The 20,357-nt window shown below is 42.0% G+C and overlaps 1 protein-coding gene and 1 non-coding gene across 3 annotated transcripts; one reads left to right on the top strand and one right to left on the bottom strand.

Annotated features, from left to right (window-relative positions):
* Window positions 1-2,000: 2,000 nt before the first annotated feature.
* SIRT4 (sirtuin 4) lies at window positions 2,001-16,437 on the bottom strand. Of its 2 annotated transcripts, none has more exons than XM_043557762.1 (5): window positions 16,332-16,437; window positions 7,892-8,405; window positions 5,584-5,875; window positions 5,249-5,461; window positions 2,001-2,443 (listed from the first exon to the last, which is right to left on the bottom strand). In XM_043557762.1, exons 2-4 carry the CDS (start codon window positions 8,380-8,382, stop codon window positions 5,309-5,311), a joined length of 936 nt encoding a protein of 311 aa, XP_043413697.1. In that variant the 5' UTR covers window positions 8,383-8,405; window positions 16,332-16,437; the 3' UTR covers window positions 2,001-2,443; window positions 5,249-5,308. The 2 variants fall into 2 exon arrangements, with proteins under 2 accessions (XP_043413697.1, XP_043413698.1); XM_043557763.1 differs by having other exon boundaries at window positions 5,740-5,875.
* Window positions 16,438-19,885: 3,448 nt separating this feature from the next.
* On the top strand, window positions 19,886-20,026 carry LOC122471106. Its single transcript, XR_006294116.1, has one exon. It is a non-coding gene; the product is annotated as a U4 spliceosomal RNA (small nuclear RNA).
* Window positions 20,027-20,357: the final 331 nt, after the last annotated feature.

The raw sequence follows: 20,357 nt of genomic DNA, 5'->3' as shown, positions 1-20,357 counted from the left end.
CCGCTCACCTGTTCAAACTTCCTATTCAAACCACACCTGGCAACCTGCACATCAGGACTCTGAACCTTCCCCAGCCAATCGGCTAAGGACACGACCATCGCCCCACCAACTGCCCTTAGATCCCTATAAAACCTTTGTGCTTTTGAAACTCACGCTCTCTCTCCGGCATCTCACCGCTGCGTCGGTGCAGGTAGGGGATTGAGCTCGAGCTAGCTCGAATAAAGGCTCTTTGCTTTTGCATCGGACTTGGCTCCCTGGTGGTCTTTGGGGATCACGAATTCTGGGCATAACAGTGAGAGATACTCAATTTACGACAGTATAAAAGAAATATGAGTTTGTGGGAAGGAGGTTTCAAGTGTTATGTACTTGTTTGCCTTTGTGACTTCTATTTCCTAAAACTGATAGCAGAGCCATGGAAGCATTTGAGGAAAGTCATGCCCAAAGCTGGGCTTATGTGGTCAGAAGCCTATAACCAGGGCGGTGACAAACCGATAGCACCCACCAGTTGGTTTGTTATTCCAACAGAGGACACTTATGGTGGATTAGGACTGCCATGCTGGTAAAAAGCAAAAGATGGAAAGTGAAGAGACATGAGAAGCATCAGCTTCAGGAAATGCCAAGTTCCTCTTGGGACAAATTTTTGGGGAAGAATTCCAGCTCAGGAAGAACTATGAACAAAATGAACATTCCTAAGGTCCTGAAGACTTGGTTTCATGAATTGTGTCAGCATTAGGTGATGGAAAGAGCCTGCCTTCCTCCCTAGCAACCTTACTACTGGATTTTAACCATTCCTGGTCTCCTTGGCCGGTTGTACTGCTGGCTTCTACTTCAGGCTGACTTCCAGCCATAATCTTCAGATAGATAAGAAGCTGTTGTTTAAGAAGAAAAGAACTGGGAGGAAAGTCTTGGATTCTAGTCCTGGCTCTGAAAATATGCTGTGTGGCCTTAGGTTCCTCCAAAATAAAAATGAGGAGGGATGGACTTAATTTGCTCTCATTCTGCCATTCCGTGCATGAATCTGGCCACTTTCTGGTAGAAAATAAGAATGGGGGAACAGCACATTCTCTGTGAGCCACTTGAAGCCAAGAGGTTGTATCTTTGTAGCCTTAGTACCTTACTACTGTTATTAACCATTGACAAAATTGTGGTGAGAATGGCTTGAGATTCAAAAGACCCAGATTTGAATACAATTATTGGTGCTGACTTGGTAACTGAGCAAATCTGATCCCGAGCACCTTAGGATCTTCATCTGCAAAAAAGCTGGAATGAGATTTACAACAACCTTACACCTCTTCAGAATTAATGACTATGGGAAAACAGAGTTGTGCACATGAAAAGAACTCTGTTGGTTTCAAGCTCTTGGATTATCCCAGGTAACTATAATTTACTTCCTAGGTAGGTGCAGGATGACCATGTATTGCTTGCCCTAATTTTAGACAAAAGACTATCCAGAATAGGCTGTGATTCTTTCATCCGCTTCACTTTTGATGAGATTGTGCTGAAAGCTTTAGCCTGGTACAATGATTCTTTCGGGCTAACACAATAATCAAACAAGGCTTACTGCCTTGCTCAGCAGAAACAAAGCAGCTTAAGAGCCCACTTGGGAATTCAGTTTCCTCTCTACACATCAGGTTTGAGGCAAGTGTCTCATCTGGCAGCTGAAATCCAGCAGAAATCTTTAAAGAACCATGTCATAAAGCCTCATTCTCTTTTAGCTGATTAAAAAAAAGAATATAGGGGCGCCTGAGTGGCTCAGCTGGTTGTGTGTCAGACTTTGGCTCAGGTCATGATCTCACAGTTCATGGATTCAAGCCCCACATCGGGCTCTGTGCTGACAGCTCAGAGCTTGGAACCTGCTTTGGATTCTGTGTCTCCCTCTCTCTCTCTGCCCCTCCCCTGCTCGTGCTCATTCTTACTCGTCTCTCAAAAATAAATAAAAATGTTAAAAAATAATTTAAAAAATAAAAATAAAAAAAGAATATAAACATACAGCCCACATACCTGGTGTGCAAATGATTTCTTTATTCCTTAGTTAATAAAAAATTCATTCATACCATTGCTCATCTTTTATAAAAATATACCAGAATGTTTCAGTTAAAGACATTTAACCATTTGGAATTCTAAATTAAGTCCTTTTCTTCTCCCCTCAAGCCCCACATTAGTGAGATTCCTGCTTAGTGCTCCAGAGACCATTCTGGCCTAAGTATTTCCCCAGGCCGTTTCTTCTGCCTGGTGAGATAAAAAGGAATCGAAAACAGTTTACCTATCAATAGAAGCTGCTGCTTTGAAAAAGTCTTTCTTCAGGGGCAAATTTCATCAGCCTGACTGAAACTTGCCCAGTTCATAGGCAGGCTGGGAGAAAGATGCTGGTTTGCTGCCCTCTACAGGCTACACTCAGACAGCTTTGGTTAGTTGGAGGAAGGAGGGAGGAATCCTCAAGAATCTGGAAAGAAATGAAACAAGTTAATGCCGAATAAGCCGAGAGTTGGTGGGGGAAAATGATTTGTGAACATCAGCCTACCATTCAAGAAACCACAGCATTTAGGACATGTAAAGAGGGCCACTATATCTTGTTAAGTGAAAACATGCACAGCTTGATTTGATTTTCATAGAAACAGACTTAGTTATACCAGAATGTTAAACTTTGGTTATCTAGGTGGTGGAATAATAGGTAATTTGCATTATATTCTTTTTACTTATCTGTATCACCTAAACATTCTATAATATATATTATTCTAGTAATAAGCTAGCTAAAAAGTATATTAAAAAGTGTCTAGGCAGATACCATATGACTTCGCTCATATGAGGACTTTAAGACAAAGAGCAGATGAACACAAGGGAAGGGAAGCAAAAAATAATATAAAAACAGGGAGGGGACAAAACACAAGAAACTTTTTTTTTTTTTAATTTTTTTTTTCAACGTTTATTTATTTTTGGGACAGAGAGAGACAGAGCATGAACGGGGGAGGGGCAGAGAGAGAGGGAGACACAGAATCGGAAACAGGCTCCAGGCTCTGAGCCATCAGCCCAGAGCCTGACGCGGGGCTCGAACTCACGGACCGCGAGATCGTGACCTGGCTGAAGTCGGATGCCTAACCGACTGCGCCACCCAGGCGCCCCAAGAAACTCTTAAATACGGAGAACAAACAGAGGGTTACTGGAGGGGTTGTGGGAGGGGGGATGGGCTAAACAGCTAAGGGGTATTAAGGAATCTACTCCTGAAATCATTGTTCCACTATATGCTAACTAACTTGGGTGTAAATTTTAAAAATTTAAAAAAAATTTTTTAAAAAGTGTCTAGGGGCTCCTGGGTGGCTCAGTTGGTTGAGCATCCAACTTTGGCTCAGATCATGATCTCATGGCTCGTGGGTTCGAGCCCTGTGTTGGGCTTTGTGCTGACAGTTCGGAGCCTGGAGCCTATTTTGGATACCTTGTCTCCCTATCTCTCTCTGCCCCTCTCCCACTTACACACTCTCAAAAATAAACATTAAAGAAAAAAAAAATTAAGTGTCTGTACTAAGGGGACTTCCTTGGTGCTAGTAATATTCTGTTCCTTGATCTAGATGCTTTATGTCTTCATCAAACTGTCCACTTATAACACATGCACTTCTCTGTATAGTATACTTCAATGAAAATGGGTTTTTTTTTTAAGTTTATTTATTTACTTTGAGAGAGAGAGGCAGAGAGAGAGGGAGACAGTAAATCCCAAGCAGGGTCCATGGTGTCAGCAAAGAGCCTGACGTGGGGTTCAAACTCACGAACTGTGAGATCATGACCTGAGCTGAAACCAAGAGTCAGATGCTCAACCGACTGAGCCACCCAAGCGCCCCCAAAATGATTTTTAATAGGTGGTTGTACAGGAACTCTCATTCGTTGGCGGGAATGCAAAATGGGACAGCCACTTTGGAAGGCAGTTTGGCAATTGCATACAAAACTACACAAACTTTTATCATACGATCCAGCAGTCTTGCTCCTTAGTATTTACAGCGACTTTATTCATAATTGCCCAAAACTTGGAAACAACCAAGTTGTCCTTCAGTAGGTGAATCAAATGTTAATACTGTGTGAGTGTATAGGGACAAGGGGCATATTGGAACCCTTTGTATTTACTGCTCAGTTTTGCTGTGAACCTAAAACTAAAAATTAAGGTCGCTTTTTTAAAAAGTGGTTGTACTTCCCTTAGAATATGCTAAAAACTACTGAATTGTACATATTACATGAATAAACTGTGGTTTGTGAACTATCTCAATAAAGCTTTTTATTTTACTTATTTATTTTTTTTAGAGAGAGAGTGTGAGCGAGGGAGAGGGGCAGAGAGAGAAAGAATCCCAAGCAAGCTCCACGCTCAGCGCAGAGCCCGACCTGGGGCTCGATGCTATGACCCTGGGATATGAACTGAGCCAAAGTCAAGAGTCAGCTGTTCAACCGACTGTGCCATCCAGGTGCCCCAAAGCTTTTTATTTTTTTTAAGTGGTTGTATCCATAGATTAAAATAGATATAAAAGTACCAATACATGCTACAATATGGATGAACCTTGAAACTATTACGCCAAGTGGAGAAGCCAGACACAAGAGGCCACATCTTCTGTGAAATGTCTAGCATAAGCAGAAACAGACTAGCTATTGCCAGGGTAGGAAGAAGCGGAGGGGTTGGGGAGGGTGGAGTGACTGCTGATGGGTACAAGGTTTCTTCCTGGGATGATGAAAATATTCTGGAATTAAGACAGCTGTGAGTCATGTATAACTTTGTGAGTGTACTAAAAGCTTAACTGTATACTTTGAAAGGGTGAAAAGCTGTTATTTAAAAACAGGAAAAAAAGCAGTGGTGAATTTTGAGACCTTCTAAATAGCTGTGTGCATAGAGCTGGAAAATAAATATCTTTCAAACACTGTAGCTTAATGCACATTAAAGAATTAGTTTTAATTACGAGTGGCCATACATTAAGATGCCTATTTGTTTTTATTTTTATTTTTTTACATTTATTTATTTTTGAGAGACAGAGGGAGACAGAGCACAAGTGGGAGAGGGGCAGAGAGAGAAGGAGACACAGAATCCGAAGCAGGCTCCAGGCTCTGAGCTGTCAGCCCAGAGCCCGATGCGGGGCTTGAACCCACAAATCGCGAGATCATGAACTGAGCCAAAGTCGGACGCTCAACTGACTGAGCCACCCAGGTGCCCCAAGCTGCCTATTTTGTCAGTGCTCTTGGTTGAATGAGAACTGGAATCAGTATCTAGGAAAGCATTTACCTTTAAGAGCAGGATTCAAGTGAAAGTCCCAGTTTCTGACTCAGGAGCATCAGACTGTGGTCAGCAGGGGTCTATTAGAGGCAGCAGTTCTCCGCAGCGAGAATCCAGTTTCAGGCACGCCAAGTCATCTGACCGTGTGGGCCCAATGTTAAGTATTGCAATTGGGAGCTTCTTCTCTCGGGCAGTGAGGATGAACCTGTAACCAGAGTAAACCTTACAAGGAAAAGACACAGGTAAGAACTCTCAATGCAGTTAGAGGTAAACCTAACAGGGAGCCTCTCCAGGGCTCTCCAGCCCGCAAAAGGGGCCATTCCCACCCTGACCAAGTCAGATACCTGTAAGGATGATCCCACTACCAAGAGGGAGTCAGCTTCTTTTACACGCCTGTGCACAAAGTCAACCTTGTCAGGGTTCACTGTGTCCCCGAAGAAAACGACATCTGGTTTCAGGGGGCCTCCACATCGGCAGGACGGGACCCGAAAGCTCCGTACCTGCTCCTCTGTGAGAAAGACGTCGCCGTCAGGAGCCAGGCCATGGGCCTCGGCACTCCAGGTGGGGTTCAGAGCTTCAAAACGCTCTTGTAACACCTCCCGGGGAATCTGTTCACCACAGTTCAAGCAAAGGACCCTGAAACCAAAGAAGGGGCTGACTGAACAACTGGTCCCGAGAAGGCATGAAGCTGCCAAAAACGTCTCATCCCCAACCAGTTGTAGCTCCAACACTGTTCACTGTTCCTAGCACCCAGTCTTTCCCCCAAGTTAGGAATACCTTCTCATGTTAACTACCACCATTCCTTACTCCTACTGCCAACTCTAGAACAAGCAGTGTACCTCTGCTTTCCTTACTTACACGGCCTGCTTAACCTGTTGGCTCATTTTTGTCCTTAGTGCAGCTGCAAATGCTTTACCAAATGACTTCCTTAGTGCCCAAACCGGTGCTTTTCCTCCCTTCCTCTCCTCCTCCACGGTGATTGTTGCTGTCCATCACCACTGTCCCTCTAAAACACTCTTCCCCTTGGTGTCCTAACCCAGTGACTTGTTTCTCTCCTCACTTCCATAATCATGAGTTCGTGTGAGGGCAAGAACTTTGAGTCCTTTGACCACTATGCTATGGCCACCACCTAGACTCCACCTAGGAGTCTATAGGCTCCTGCCTATAGACAGGAGCCACTCAATAAATAGAAGTTATTTTAAGAGACCAGCCCGGGGAGGGGGGAGGTAAAGTAGACATGATATAATTTTTGTATCTGAGTGATGGTACATGGGAGTTCATTATACTACGTTCTTATTGGGAAGATTTGGAACTTTCATCAGGAAAAGAAAAGTTTAATGGGGCCAGGGCCATCATTAGCTCTCAAATTCCCCTGATACCACCTTGATCTGGGTCCTTCAGGCTGACCTCCCTGAGCCACACTCTCTAATCCTGTGTGGCTTTCCTCAAATGCTATTTTTATCACATTGCTTTCTTGCTCAGAAACCACTAATAGTCCCTTTTGGTCTCTCACAAAAGACCCAAATTGCACTGTACTATTTTCAGATGCACCCATGATTTGGGTCTAGCCTTTCCAGACAATCTGATTTCACAGTAGTCTCCACAGAGGCCAGGCCAGACTCCTCTGGGCTCTACAAATCCTCTTCATTTAGAAAGCCCTCTCCCCTCTTTTGTTCAGTCAGACCTGAGCCAGACTCAAGCCCCACCTTTCCCATAAAAGCTTGACCGATTACTCGAAGCTTTACTAAATCTGTTTCTCTGAACCTCTAAAGCAGGTCTATCACGGACCACATAATTTAACAATCACATATGGAGTTGTCTGTTGTTAAACATGTTATTTTTGGATCCCCCCCACCCCCAGGAGATTACAAAGTTCTCACATATAAAGTAGAGCATGTTTTATGCTCTTTGGTTTTGACCCCTCCACACCACCAATAGCACACCACACGTTGTGGCACCCAATAAATATTTTATGATTGGCAGGAGGATCTCTGGGGCTTAATAATAAGGAAATGGTCTCCAGTTAGCTTCAGGTTATTTCCAGGGCTACATGTGTTCATTCCATCAATATTTACTGGGTTCTATTTGCCAGGCTGTACTGTGTTCTATGTGTCCAGGCATCAGAGATCCACCAGCTTATAGACTATGCTGTTGGTGCTTTGCTCATAGTCCCCTCAAGACACCCTACAGCCACTTGTACACAGTTCTCTTATAAGCAACTTCTTGCATCTCTCTTGCTTAGGGGGTTTACTGGCCAAGGAGTTGCAGAGTCAGTGTTAGGGAGTTAATTCCCCTAGAAAGACCCTCAACCGTTAAAGGACGGGACATGGCAGATAAATGCCCAAGCTTCCTCAACTTTCAGTGAGACAATTCTGAAGTATGCTCCAGACAGAGGGCCCCTCAAAGGATTGAGTTCCAGCTCCCCAAAGCAGCAACCCATTCATTAACATGCCCTTTTCTTGACTTTTCTTGCCTACCCGTTTCATTTCCCCACTCCCTCAATGAGTTTGCTGGGATCAACTCCAAAATAAACAACTTGCTCCCAAATCCTTTTCTCAAGATCTAATGAGGACAAAGTGGTCAAGACAGCCAAGGTCCTTGCTCTCATGGAGCTCACATTTCTGCATTCACACTATTTACACCTTCCTGCACCTGTGCATGCATCCATGGAGTTCTGTCAGGCGCTGACTCCCTGCTTTAGTGTGCAAGGCATCCACATTTTGGGTCACCAACCAGTACAGCTTTCCGAGTCTCTCCCAGTTGCTCAAGGCCCAATGTGCAGGGTTAGGCTGGAGGGAGGAGAACCGAGGCCAGCCGACAAAGTTTCTCGCCCAGTACCGCTGGCGGACTGGAGCACTCCGTAGAAAATCCCCATGCTGGATGGGTTTCCGGTCAGTGCGGGCATAGAGTCCCACCTTTTCTGACCTGTAGTCTGGGATCCCCGACTCAGTGGAGATTCCTGCCCCAGTCATCACTAGGAGTCTCTTGGACAGGGTGATGAAGCGCTGTAACTCTCTGATCTTCTCAGGGTCTAAAGGTGGACTTGGTGGCACAAATAACCCAATGGATCCATGTGAGCACTGCTGGCTGATGTTCACCATCCAGCGGCCTTTCGCTGCCCTGAGAGTCCACCTACAATTCATCTTTGTTCTAGAGAGAAAGAAACCTGATGGGAGAAAACAAATTTTAAAAACTAAGGCCGCCAAAGGGCACCTGGGTGGCTCAGTCTGTTGAGCATCTGACTTCAGCTCAGGTCACAATCTCGCAGTTAATGAGTTCGAGCCCCACATGGACTCACTGCTGTCAGTGCAGAGCCCACTTCAGATCCTCTGTCCCCCACCCCACCCCTCCCCTGCTTGCATTCTCTCTCAAAAATAAACATTAAAAAATATATATATATATATAATATATATATATATATCATATATATAGGGGCACCTGGGGGGCTCAGTCAATTAAGTGTCCTACTTTGGCTCAGGTCATGATCTCATAGTGTGTGGGTTCGAGCCCCGCGTCAGGCTGTGTGCCGACAGCATGGAGCCTGGAGTCTGCTTTGGATTCTGTGTCTCCCTCTCTCTCTGCCCCTCCCCTGCTTGCACTCTCTCTCTCTCTCTTGCTCTCAAAAATAAATATTAAAAAAATGTTTTATATATAATATAATATATAAAATACATATAAATATATAGATATAATATTTATAGTATATAATATCTATTTAAATAAAACTAAGGTAGCTGAAACTAAAAACAGAACTACCCTATGATCCAGCAATTGCACTATTAGGTATTCACCCAGAGGATACAAAAAGACAGATTTTAAGGGGTACGTGCACCCCAGTGTTTATAGCAGCATTATCAACAGTAGCCAAACTATGGAGACAGCCCAAATGTCCATCAACTGATGAATGGATAAAGATGTGGTATGTATATATAATGGAATATTACTCAGTCATCAAAAAGAATGAAATCTTGGGGCACCTGGGTGGCTCAGTAGTTAGGTGTCTGACTCTTGATTTCAGCTCAGGTCATGATCTCACAGTTTGTGAGATTGAGCTCTGCTGGCGCAGAGCCTGCTTGGGATTCTCTGTCTCCTTCTCTCTCTCCCTCCCTCCCATGCTTGTGCATGTCCCCCCCTCTCTCAAATAAATAAATAAACTTTAAAAAAGAATGAAATCCTGCCATCTGCAATGACGTGGATGAAGCTAGAATGTAATATGCTAGGCACAATAAGTCAATCAGAAAAAAATACCATATGATTTCACTTATTTGTGGAATTTAAGAAATAAAACATATGAACCTAAAGGAAGGGGGAGGAAAAAAAGAAGAGAGGGAAACAAACCACAAGAGACTCTTTAAAAAAAATTTTTTTTTTAGGGGTGCCTGGGTGGCTCAGTCAGTTGGATCTCTGACTTCAGCTCAGGTCATGATACCAAGTCTTGTGAGTTCAAGCCCTGCATTGGGCTCTGTGCTGACAGCTCAGAGCCTGGAGCCTGTTTTGGATTCTGTTGTCTCTCTTTCTCTCTCTCTGATCCTCCCCCACTCCCACACTGTCTCTCTCTCTCTTTCTCTCTCTCTCTCTTTCTCAAAAATAAATAAACATTAAAATTAAAAAAAAAATTTTTTTTAAGTTTATTTATTTTTGAGACAGAGAGAGACAGAGCATGAATGGGGGAGGGTCAGAGAGAGAGGGAGACACAGAATCTGAAACAGGCTCCAGGCTCTGAGCTGTCAGCACAGAGCCCGACGAGGGGCTTGAACTCACAGACCACAAGATCATGACCTGAGTCGAAACTGGATGCTTAACCGACTGAGCCACCCAGGTGCCCCTAAAAAAATTTTTTTTTAATATTTATTTTTGCAGGAGAGAGAGACAGCATGAGTGGGAGAGAGGCAGAGAGAGAGAGAGGGAGACACAGAATCTGAAATGGGCTTAAGGCTCTGAACTGTCAGCACAAAGCCTGACTCGGGGCTTGAACTCAAGAACTACCAGATCATGACCTGAGCTGAAGTCAGACACTTAACCGACTGAGCTACCCAGGCACCCCAACAAACCACAAGAGACACTTAATGACAGAAAACAAACTATGGATTGATGGAGGGAGGTGGGTGGGAGATGGGCTAGATGGGTAATGGGTATTAAGGAGGACACTTGTGATGAGCACTGGGTGTTGTATGTAACTGATGAATCACTGAATTCTCCTGAAACCAATATTGCACTTCATGTTAACTAAAATTTAAATTAAAAAAAAAAAGACCCCCAAAACAAAAACAAAACTAAGGAAGCCATCAACTGATGAATGGATAAACAAAATGGGGTCTATCCATATAAGGAAATTTACCTATAAGCATAAAGTTCTGATATATGCTATAATATGGATAAACATCAAAAACATTATGCTAAGTGTAAGAAGTCAGTCACAAAAGGACAAATACTATATGATTCCACTTATATAAAATTTCTAAAATACACAAATATATAGAGACAGAAAGTAAATTAGTAGTTGCCAGGGACTAGAAGATACATCAGAACTTTATTTATTATTTTTTTTAGTCTTTCCCTTAGGCTTTTTTAAAATTCAAGGATAATTAACATGTAGTATTATATTAGTTGCAGGTGTACAATATAATGATTCAACAATTCTATAAAGTAGTCATTGCTCATTACTAGAAGTACATGCTTAATCCCCTTCACCTATTTCACCCATCCCCTCACCCACTTCGCCTATGGCAACCACCAGTTTGTTCTCTATATTTAAGAGTCTGTTTTTGGGGTGCCCGGGTGGCTTCAGTCAGTTAAGTGTCTGCCTTCAGCTCAGGTCATGATATTGCAGTTCATGAGTTCTAGCCCTGCATTGGACTCTCCATGCAGAATCTGCTTGGGATCCTCTGTCGCTCTCTCTCTGTCCCTCCCCGACACATGTTCGCATTCTCTCTCTGTCAAAAATAAATAGACATTTTTTTTTAAAAAAACGGCTTTCAGGGCACCTGGGTGGCTCAGTGGGTTAAGTGTCCAACTCTTGATTTCAATCAGGTCATGGTCTCACGGTTTGTGGGTTCAAGCCCCTTGCTGGGCTCTGCACTAGCAGTGAGGAGCCTGCTTGGGATTCTCTCTCTCTCCCTTTCACTCTCTCTGCTCCTTCCCCAACTCACCCATGTACTCACATGTGCTCTCTCTCAAAATAAACTAAAAATGTTTTTAATAGAGTCTGTTTTTTTGCTTATCTCTGTTTTCTTTGTTCATTTGTCTGTTTTTTTCCTTAATTCCACGAGTGAAATCATGTGGTATTTGTCCGACTTATTTCACTTAGCATTATATCCTCTAGATCCATCCATGTTGTTGCAAATAGCAAGATATCCTTCTTTTTTTTTAATATTTTTTTAATGTTTATTTACTTTTGATAGAGACAGAGCATGAGCAGGAGAAAAGCAGAGAGAAAGGGAGACAGAATCTGAAGCAGGCTCCAGGCTCTGAGCTGTCAGCACAGAGTCCGACGCAGGGCTCGAACTCACCAACTGTGAGATCATGACCTGAGCCGAAGTCAGATGCTTAGCCAACTGAGCCACCCAGGTGCCCCAAGATATCCTTCTTAAGGCTGAGTAATACTCCTGTGTGGAGTGAGTGTGTGTGTGCATGAGTGTGTGTGTGTGCTGACATCTTTATCCATTAATCTATGGATGGACACTTGGGTTGCTTCCATATCTTGGCTATTATAAATAATGCTTTAATAAACACAGAGGTGCATATATCTTTCCAAATTAGTGTTTTTGTTTTCCTTGGGTAAATATCCAGTAGTAGAATTACTGGATCATAGAGTAATTATATTTTTAATTTTGTGAGGAAACTCTGTACTGTTTTCCACAGTGGCTGCACTAGCTTGCATCCCCACAAATAGTGCACAAGGGTTCCTTTTTCTCCACATCCTCACCCACACTACTTATTTCTTGTCTTTGATTTTAGCCATTCTGTCAGGTGTGAGGTGATTATCTCATTTATAGCCGAAAAGCAAAGGCAGCATATAGGCATCAAACATCAACAACTTCCTCCAATTTCAACATTAGGAAAAGAGAGAATACCAGACTAGACTCTTCATGGAAGAGCACACCACTCCTCAAGATGTGGTCTTGGGAGAAAAAAAAAATTGAACTCGACAGTGATCAAGTCTCTAGAGTTTAACAATTTATAGGAAATACAGAGGCCAAAGCAATGTTAGATGATATCATCGGTCCATCCATGAAGTTCAGGCCATGGGAAACTCTACAGGACAGAAAAATCAGCTTCTTCAACAAATAAACTGCAAGAGATAGAAGTAGATCTGAAGGGGGAATGATAGATTAAAGAGATTTAAAGACATACCAACCAAATGTAATCTGTGGGCCTTATCTGGAACTTTACAACACTAATAATTGGAAAATTGAACATTAACTGTATGTTTGATATTAAGAAATTATTGTTTTGGGGCCGCCTGGGTGGCTCAGTCGGTTGAGTGACCGACTTCAGCTCAGGTCATGATCTCATGGTTTGTGAGTTCAAGCCCCGCGTCAGGTTCTGTGCTGACAGCTCAGAGCCTGGAGCCTGCTTCGGATTCTGTGTCTCCCTCTCTCTCTCTGCCCCTCCCCCACTCGTGCTCTGTCTCTGTCTCAGAAATAAACATTAAAAAAAAATTTTTTGGGGCGCCTGGGTGGCGCAGTCGGTTAAGCGTCCGACTTCAGCCAGGTCACGATCTCGCGGTCCGTGAGTTTGAGCCCCACGTCGGGCTCTGGGCTGATGGCTCAGAGCCTGGAGCCTGTTTCCGATTCTGTGTCTCCCTCTCTCTCTGCCCCTCCCCTGTTCATGCTCTGTCTCTCTCTATCCCAAAAATAAATAAACGTTGAAAAAAAAATTTTTTTAATTTAATTTAATTTAATTTAATAAAAAAAAGAAATTATTGTTTTTTACGTATGGGGGCTTCTGGTTGGCTCAGTCAGTAGGGCATGCAACTCAAGGTTGTGAGTTCAAGCACCACGGTGGTCTTAGAGATTGCTTTAGAAAATTTAAAAAATACATATTTAAAGAAGTGTTTTATGTATGACAAATGGTATTGTGATTTTTTGAAAAGTCTTCATCCTATAGAAGTTACAGACTGAAATATTTGGGTGAGATGATATGTCTGGGAGGATTTATTTCAAAATAATATAGAGGGGGCAGAGTAGATAGAAATATACTGTATAAATGAAACAAGATTAGCCAAGAGTTGTTCATTTTTGAAGCTGGGTGACAGGTCTGTGAATGGGGTTCGTTATATTATTCTATCTCCACAATAAAAAAAATTTTATATAGGGCACCTGAGTGGCTCAGTCGGTTAAGTGTCCAACTTTGGCTCAGGTCACAATCTCACGGTTCGTGAGTTCAAGCCCTGACTCAGGATCTGAATTGGTGGTGCTGAGCCTGCTTGTGATTCTCTCTCTCCCCGTCTCTCTCTGCCCCTTCCCCACTTGCTCTCTCTCCCTCTCTCTCTCTCCGAATAAATAAATAAACTTTAAAAAAGAAACAACAGAAGTGCCTGGGTGGCTCAGTTGGTTAAGCGTCTGACTTGGGCTCAGGTCATGCTCTCACGGATCATGAGTTCAAGCCCCATGTCGGGCTCTGTGCTAACAGCTCGGAGCTTGGAGCCTGCTTCGGATTCTGTGTCTCCCTCTCTCTTTCTGCCCCTCCCCTGCTTGTGCTCTCTCTCTCTCTCTCAAAAATAAATGTCCTAGTGTGCCTAGGATAGTGGTAATGCAGAAATGCCAAAAGCTATGAGATAAAGTAACAATGCTTATATCTTTTGAATACTTTAAAGGCTTAAGAGATATGATCTGAAAAGTGAGGGGAAAAAAAGAATGGAGTACTTTGAAGAGAAGCTAAAATGTGGAATGTTTCACCTTAAAGGTAGATAAAACTCTAATATCTGGACCCTATCAGCAGTCATATAGTATTTGAAGAAAACATGTTTGAAATTAAATGTACAAAGTGAACTAGGATAGGTAACTTAAAAGTATGCCTCCCTCATGTTGCCCTGGATCTAAACAAAAATAAAAGCAAGGGTACATGATTATCAACAATACAGAGATAAACAAGAACTAAACTTAGCCTAAAAATATATGGACTAACTGTAAGGAAGGAATTGCAAATAAAGAAAAGCTTGGGTAGCACTGTCATTTCCCACAAATAGTCCACCCTAAATGGGATTTGGGAGGTTACTGATGAGATTTCAAAACTCATCCAATTTATATCTATAAGCTGACAACCCAAAAGGTATCTGATAATCAGCAAAGTTGTACACTGAAATATTTATGGGATGGGTGATGAGAGCCAACAGCATGATATTGAGAAATGACTGGGGAGTAGGAATTTGTTGGCATTGCACATAATACTGTCCTCTTGAAGACAAAATCTAGGTTTAAGAAAATGTATCAGAGAGGAGTACAGGCTTTTGCATAATCTAAGAAGACTCTCCATCCAGACCATACTACTTCCAGTGGCAGATTGCATGCTTATCTGAACAACCTACAAATAATGAATTAATCAGTGACTTCAGTATCTTAAAGGATGGGCCCCCCAAATAAACAAGAATATCTTTCCCTGGAAAGGTGCAGCCTCCTCCCTGCCCCCTCCCCCCCACCACACACACACCTAGAGTGTATTTATAACCTTACTTTGTAATCCAAATCAATCTTTTGCAGAATTTGGGAGGGTGTGAGCTAGCTCAGGATGTAAGAACTCAAGAATGTACTGAACATTGGGGCTCCAGGCTTATAGAGTAAACTGGCCCTTGCCAGGGGTGTACTACCTTCTCCCCCACTATCCCCAACAAAAAGATATGAGAAAATAATCCCATCGTGGCCAGTTTCAGGCTACCAATGGTTTAACAACTGGCTAGCAAGTTCCTAAATGTCTAACAATTGGCCTCCACCAGGAAAAACTGATTCTGGCCCACCTTTCCTGAGTCGCATGAAGTCTGACCTGAAACAACAAGGCTCCATTTTTATATCTTTTAAAAAATTTGTTTTGGTCAAGAATTTCTAATACCTTCCACAAAATAAAATCTTCTCGCCACACTGGACTATTGCATAACAACCCAAGCCAATCTTGTCTTCTTGACCTCTTAAGAACCTACAACCAGAGGTCTACTATGCTTGGCCATCAGATGGAAATTAACTTAAAATGGTTGGTGAATCTTCCAAGACTTTTTGCATTCAAGAAAAACTGTACATTTTGGTTTATTTAAAAAATGGTGGAAGGGACTCTAAAAAAAATGTAGATTTTAAAAAGGGAGTGTAAAATAAAAATTGGTAAAGCAGGACTCTAGCATAACATAAGACCTATTCTGTCTGTCCCAATAAAACCTGGCTGGTCAGAAATAAACTTCTTATAAACTTCAAAAGAAGAATAGCTTACTCCCGATATCTTTTAAATCTTTTAATAGGGAATTGTTATTCCATCTATGTCTACATCTAAAGACGTCTCCCTCAGAGGAATACACTTATAATTTTAGTTACTACCATCCCTTGGGAAACCGTGTGTTCCATAAACCTACTTCCTATTTTATAAATCAGAAATATTTCTTCATAAGCTAAGAAGCATATTTGAATTCCAGTATGCCAAGTGTTGATGCAGTTGCTGCTCAGACTTTTCTGACTTTTGATTTTTATGGCTTTTGGTTTTATTACTGTAACTAAGCACATGCACATCTTTTATTCTACTTTCCCCGTATTCTTTTAGTTTACCCTCAATTGCAAACACGACATTCTAACAAAGCTTTGACGTATTATTTAACATAATGCAGAAATTCTCTAGTGACACGCACCCCATATGTAAACATTATTTTATGCCTGGCTTTCCAGATCTAGTTCCAGGACCCCGATTTCTCTAGAAATCCACAGCAACACTTGAACCGCTGAACAAATACAGTCTGGATTCCTGAGACCAAAGGGCTCGGGAAAATCGCTGAAAACCCGCGATACTGGAACAGCTGCTCTCTGCCAGGTACTACTAAACGGCAAAAAGTTTATATAGAATCCCTCACAACAAATTCACAACGTCTGGAAACCTGCAACCCCCACAGAACACTTACCTTCCACACCTTAAAGAACACTTTACGTCTGACGACGCGACGGGCTGGCTCCTTTTGCATTTTGGGAAATGCAGTCCAGGAGGCAGAAATGATGCCAGGAAAACTACAAGTCCCACAATCCTCTGGGTGTCACAGATGAGGGATCCAGATTGTGTAGTAGCGCCCCCATCTGCCTTTCCTGGTCAGAGGTGTTGAACATACACGGGAGCGAAATGTGCCCGCTGTCTCCTAAGCCAACATGTTAGTGTCCCTTTGAGAGAAGTTGTTAGAGTTTGAAGACGAGTGTGCTCAGTGCAAAATAGTATATCTAAACAGTACTAAGTTACGAATTCATTGTTAAGATAGAAGCTTTAATAATGTATCTAGATTAGACTCATACTGAACTTCAGTGATTATGATCCTTTGCACTCACTGTGAGGAAATCAATTTCCCACCTTGGAGTGGGGTGTGAAGAAATACATTAATAAATATCTGAAAAATTCATGTTTTTGCAGTTTATATGAAAAACTAAAGCCACAGATAATATACAAGGAATAATGTGTTTACTCACTTGGCTTCTCCAATTTTCTTTATTCTCTTTTGTGGTTTTATTACATTAACCAACACAGTGCCCAGGTCTCACTCCCAGAGATTCTGATTTAATTGGTCTGGGGAGATGCCTGGGCATCAAGACGGTTTACAAACTTCCCAGTTGTTTCTAATGTTTTTAATAATGAGAACCGCTGTTCTGTAGCATCACCTAAATAAGACATCAATCAATTTGTGTTTTAGAACATCAATCAAAGGGCAGCTTACTGGAACCTTGAAGACCACCTAAGGAGCTACTTCCCCTGTTTTAAGATAAACTGAAGCCCAGAAGTGTATTGTGGAAGCTGGAGTCAGAGTTTGACTCCTGATCCTCTCACTGAATGTGTGGAGGTAAATATCTGTAAAGTCACCCAGTTTAGGAGTTTGGGAGCAATACCTACACAACAACTCAGATAGGTCACACTGCTGGGACGATCACCTGACATGACAGGTTTTTTGTGCCTTAGTTAACCTGACCACATTGGCTGAAAGGAAGGACCAAAATGTAGACTGGAAATTTTTACTAAGTCAAAAAAATTGCAATCAGGAATATTTCCTGCACATATGGGTATTGGATCAAAACCTATTAAAATGCCAAAACACTGACATTTTCTCCCCCCACCCCAAGTTTATTAAGAAAAATTTCAAACTCATGTTGTTTTTTTCAGTTTGCCAAGTAGAATGAACATCGTTAATTGAGAGACTAATACAGAACTATTGTGCTTTTAGGCCCCCCAAAATCTCATGTTCCTGGGAGAAGTTAGCTGACTTTTCAATTTTTCTTAGTGCTGGAAAGTCATCCGTGGAGGATGAAGTCATCCAAGACAGCTGGTAAAACACACAGTGTCACCGTACTAGGAATTCATGACTACGTCCTTGATTGGATCAAAGTAAAATAATATAAAATTAATCAAGTTACTAGTCTTTTTTTTCTTGATAATTTTTCCTACCCTGGTGGTTATGGCTGTGGGGGGGGAAAAAAAGCTACACATCAGCATCAAATAGGTCTTTTAAAGATGTCATTTTCTCACCTAGATGATGATTATATGAATGATCACTGAGGAATACTTTGAATGTTTCATGTTTGAATTTTTTTTTTTTAAGATTTTAAATAATCTCTAGATTTTAAGTCACCCTAGGGCCACCTGGGTGGTTCAGTCAGTTAAGCTTCTGACTCTTGATTTCGGTTCAGGTCATGATCTCATGGAACCAAACTGTGAGATCAAGTTGGCTTCAGCACAGAGCCTGCTTGGGATTCTCTCTCCTCTCTCTCTGTCCCTCCCCCGGCTTGTGCAAGTGCGCACACACACTTTCTCTCTTTCCCCAAAATAAGTAATCTCTACACCCAACCTGGGTCTGGAATTTACAACCCCCAGATTAAGAGTCATACGTTCCACAGACCGAACCAGCTAAGTGCCCCTCATGTTTGAAATATTTTATAATAAAATGTTGGGGGAAATGTAATTTTCTTAGAGACTATTTACTTTTTTTTTTTTTTTTTTTTTTCCAACGTTTATTTTTTTTTGGGACAGAGAGAGACAGAGCATGAACGGGGGAGGGGCAGAGAGAGAGGGAGACACAGAATCGGAAACAGGCTCCAGGCTCTGAGCCATCAGCCCAGAGCCCGACGCGGGGCTCGAACTCACGGACCATGAGATCGTGACCTGGCTGAAGTCGGACGCTCAACCGACTGCGCCACCCAGGCGCCCCGAGACTATTTACATCTTAATGAGTAGCAAAAACCAAAAGTATTTTGGAGAATATAGTTCAGGGATGAAAGAAGTCTGAATATAGGTTTCTGACAGCTTTCCACTTGTCAAGGGAAAAACAGGCAGTGGGAGCGAAAGTTACTTCAAACTTCGTGAACTGTGAACATTTCTATGAAAATAGCCTTTTCCAGCCTATCTCCTCTGAATTAAGGTGTCCAACAGAAAACCCTTTGGGATTAAAAAAGAATTCTTAAAAAAAGAAAGAATTACCATATGACCCAGAAATTCCCCTTCCAACTATATACAGAAACGAATTGAAAACAAGGATTCAGATGGATATTTGTATGCCACTGTTTGTAGAAGGATTGCTCACGAAAGCCAAAGATGGAAACGAAGCAGATTCATAGAATAATGGATGGATAATAAAATTCCATACAAAAGAATATCAGCCATAAAGAGGAATGAAATTCTGATATATATACTACAACATGGATAGACCTTAAAACATTATGAAATAAGCCAGACAGGCGCCTGGCTGGCTCAGTCGGAAGAGCATACAACTTTTGATCTCGGGTCCTGAGACCCGCGCCATGGGTGGGGTATTAAGTATTATTACTTAAATAAATAAACTTAAAAAAAAAAAAAGTCAGACGCCAAAAGTCAAATAGTGTGATTTCGCTTATATGAGGTACCTACTGGAGTCAAATTCAGCAACAGAAAGTAGAATAGAAGTTTCTAGGGGTTGGGAGAGGGAGAAATAGGAAAGGGAGTTAGTGTTTAATGGGTACAGAATTTCGGTTTGGGATGATGAAAAAGTTCTGGAGAGGTATGGTGATAATGGTTGCAAACAATGTACACAATGCCACTGAACTGTATACTTAAAAATGGTTGGAATGGTACATTTTATATTACGTATAGTTTACCACAATTTTTTTAAAAACACTATTTTGGAGAAGATAGTTACGCTGTGAATCGGGAGCCAAGGGAACAGCATGCTGATACAGCCTATTTTCATCTGCCGCAATTCATTCTATGAATTAAGTTATTAGCATATTTCTCTCCCATAATGCTTTGCTTCAGGCTCCATCAAAGCTTAGTTAAGGGAAATCGAGAAACGAAATCCTTAGAAACAGCTCAGGCATTTTCAAGAGATCTTCATATGGTTGTATAATTTTTAACCAAAGAACAATGGATCGTTTTCCAGTACGACTCAAAACTCACTTTTCTGTAATGGGAAGCTTGCCTATTGGGGATGATGAGTAGGGGGCGTTTCTCGCCAGCTTTGCGCAGTGGCAGTATCGTAGCCAATGAGGTTTATCCGAGGCGCGATTATTGCTAATTGAAAACTTTTCCCAATACCCCGCCGTGACGACTTGAAATATAGTCGGCATTGGCAATTTTTGACAGTCTCTACGGAGACTGAATATTCCAGTTCAAAAAAAGAATAGTTTTTTTTTTTCTTCTTGGTTTTGGACTGCTTTAGGGGTGAAGTGGCAAGTGATATTTAAGTTTCTGTTTCTTAAAGGTCGTTTTTCCTCGTACTTGGTTCGGGGGCAGGAGTTGTAGTTCGCAGTTAGTTACCTTCTTTTGGTTGTATCTTAGTTTTCTCAGCTGTTGGTGTTGTATTCTCTATTGTTTTTTGCCAGGCTGACGTCCGACATCGCACGAATGCATGCTGTGACCCTTGCCCACGTAGTCAGTACATAGCTACTTGTCCTTTTTCAGTTCACTCTGGCTTTTCCTGTCTCCA

Source organism: Prionailurus bengalensis, chromosome D3 (genome assembly GCF_016509475.1).
Source record: "Prionailurus bengalensis isolate Pbe53 chromosome D3, Fcat_Pben_1.1_paternal_pri, whole genome shotgun sequence".
NCBI lineage: Eukaryota > Metazoa > Chordata > Mammalia > Carnivora > Felidae > Prionailurus > Prionailurus bengalensis.
The sequence above is the reverse complement of the archived record's forward strand: the minus strand, read 5'-3'. Positions and strand labels throughout refer to the sequence as shown.

Bases quoted from the DNA above. Each gene is read 5' to 3' on its own strand.
- SIRT4 (XM_043557762.1), bottom strand. From the start codon at position 8,382: ATGAATTGTAGGTGGACTCTCAGGGCAGCGAAAGGCCGCTGGATGGTG. The intron at 5,876-7,891 runs GTGCAGGAAGGT...CTTTGGTTTCAG, and splicing joins CTCCATGGATGCATGCACAG to GGTCCTTTGCTTGAACTGTG. The intron at 5,462-5,583 runs GTATCTGACTTG...TTTCCTTGTAAG, and splicing joins TAGTGGGATCATCCTTACAG to GTTTACTCTGGTTACAGGTT.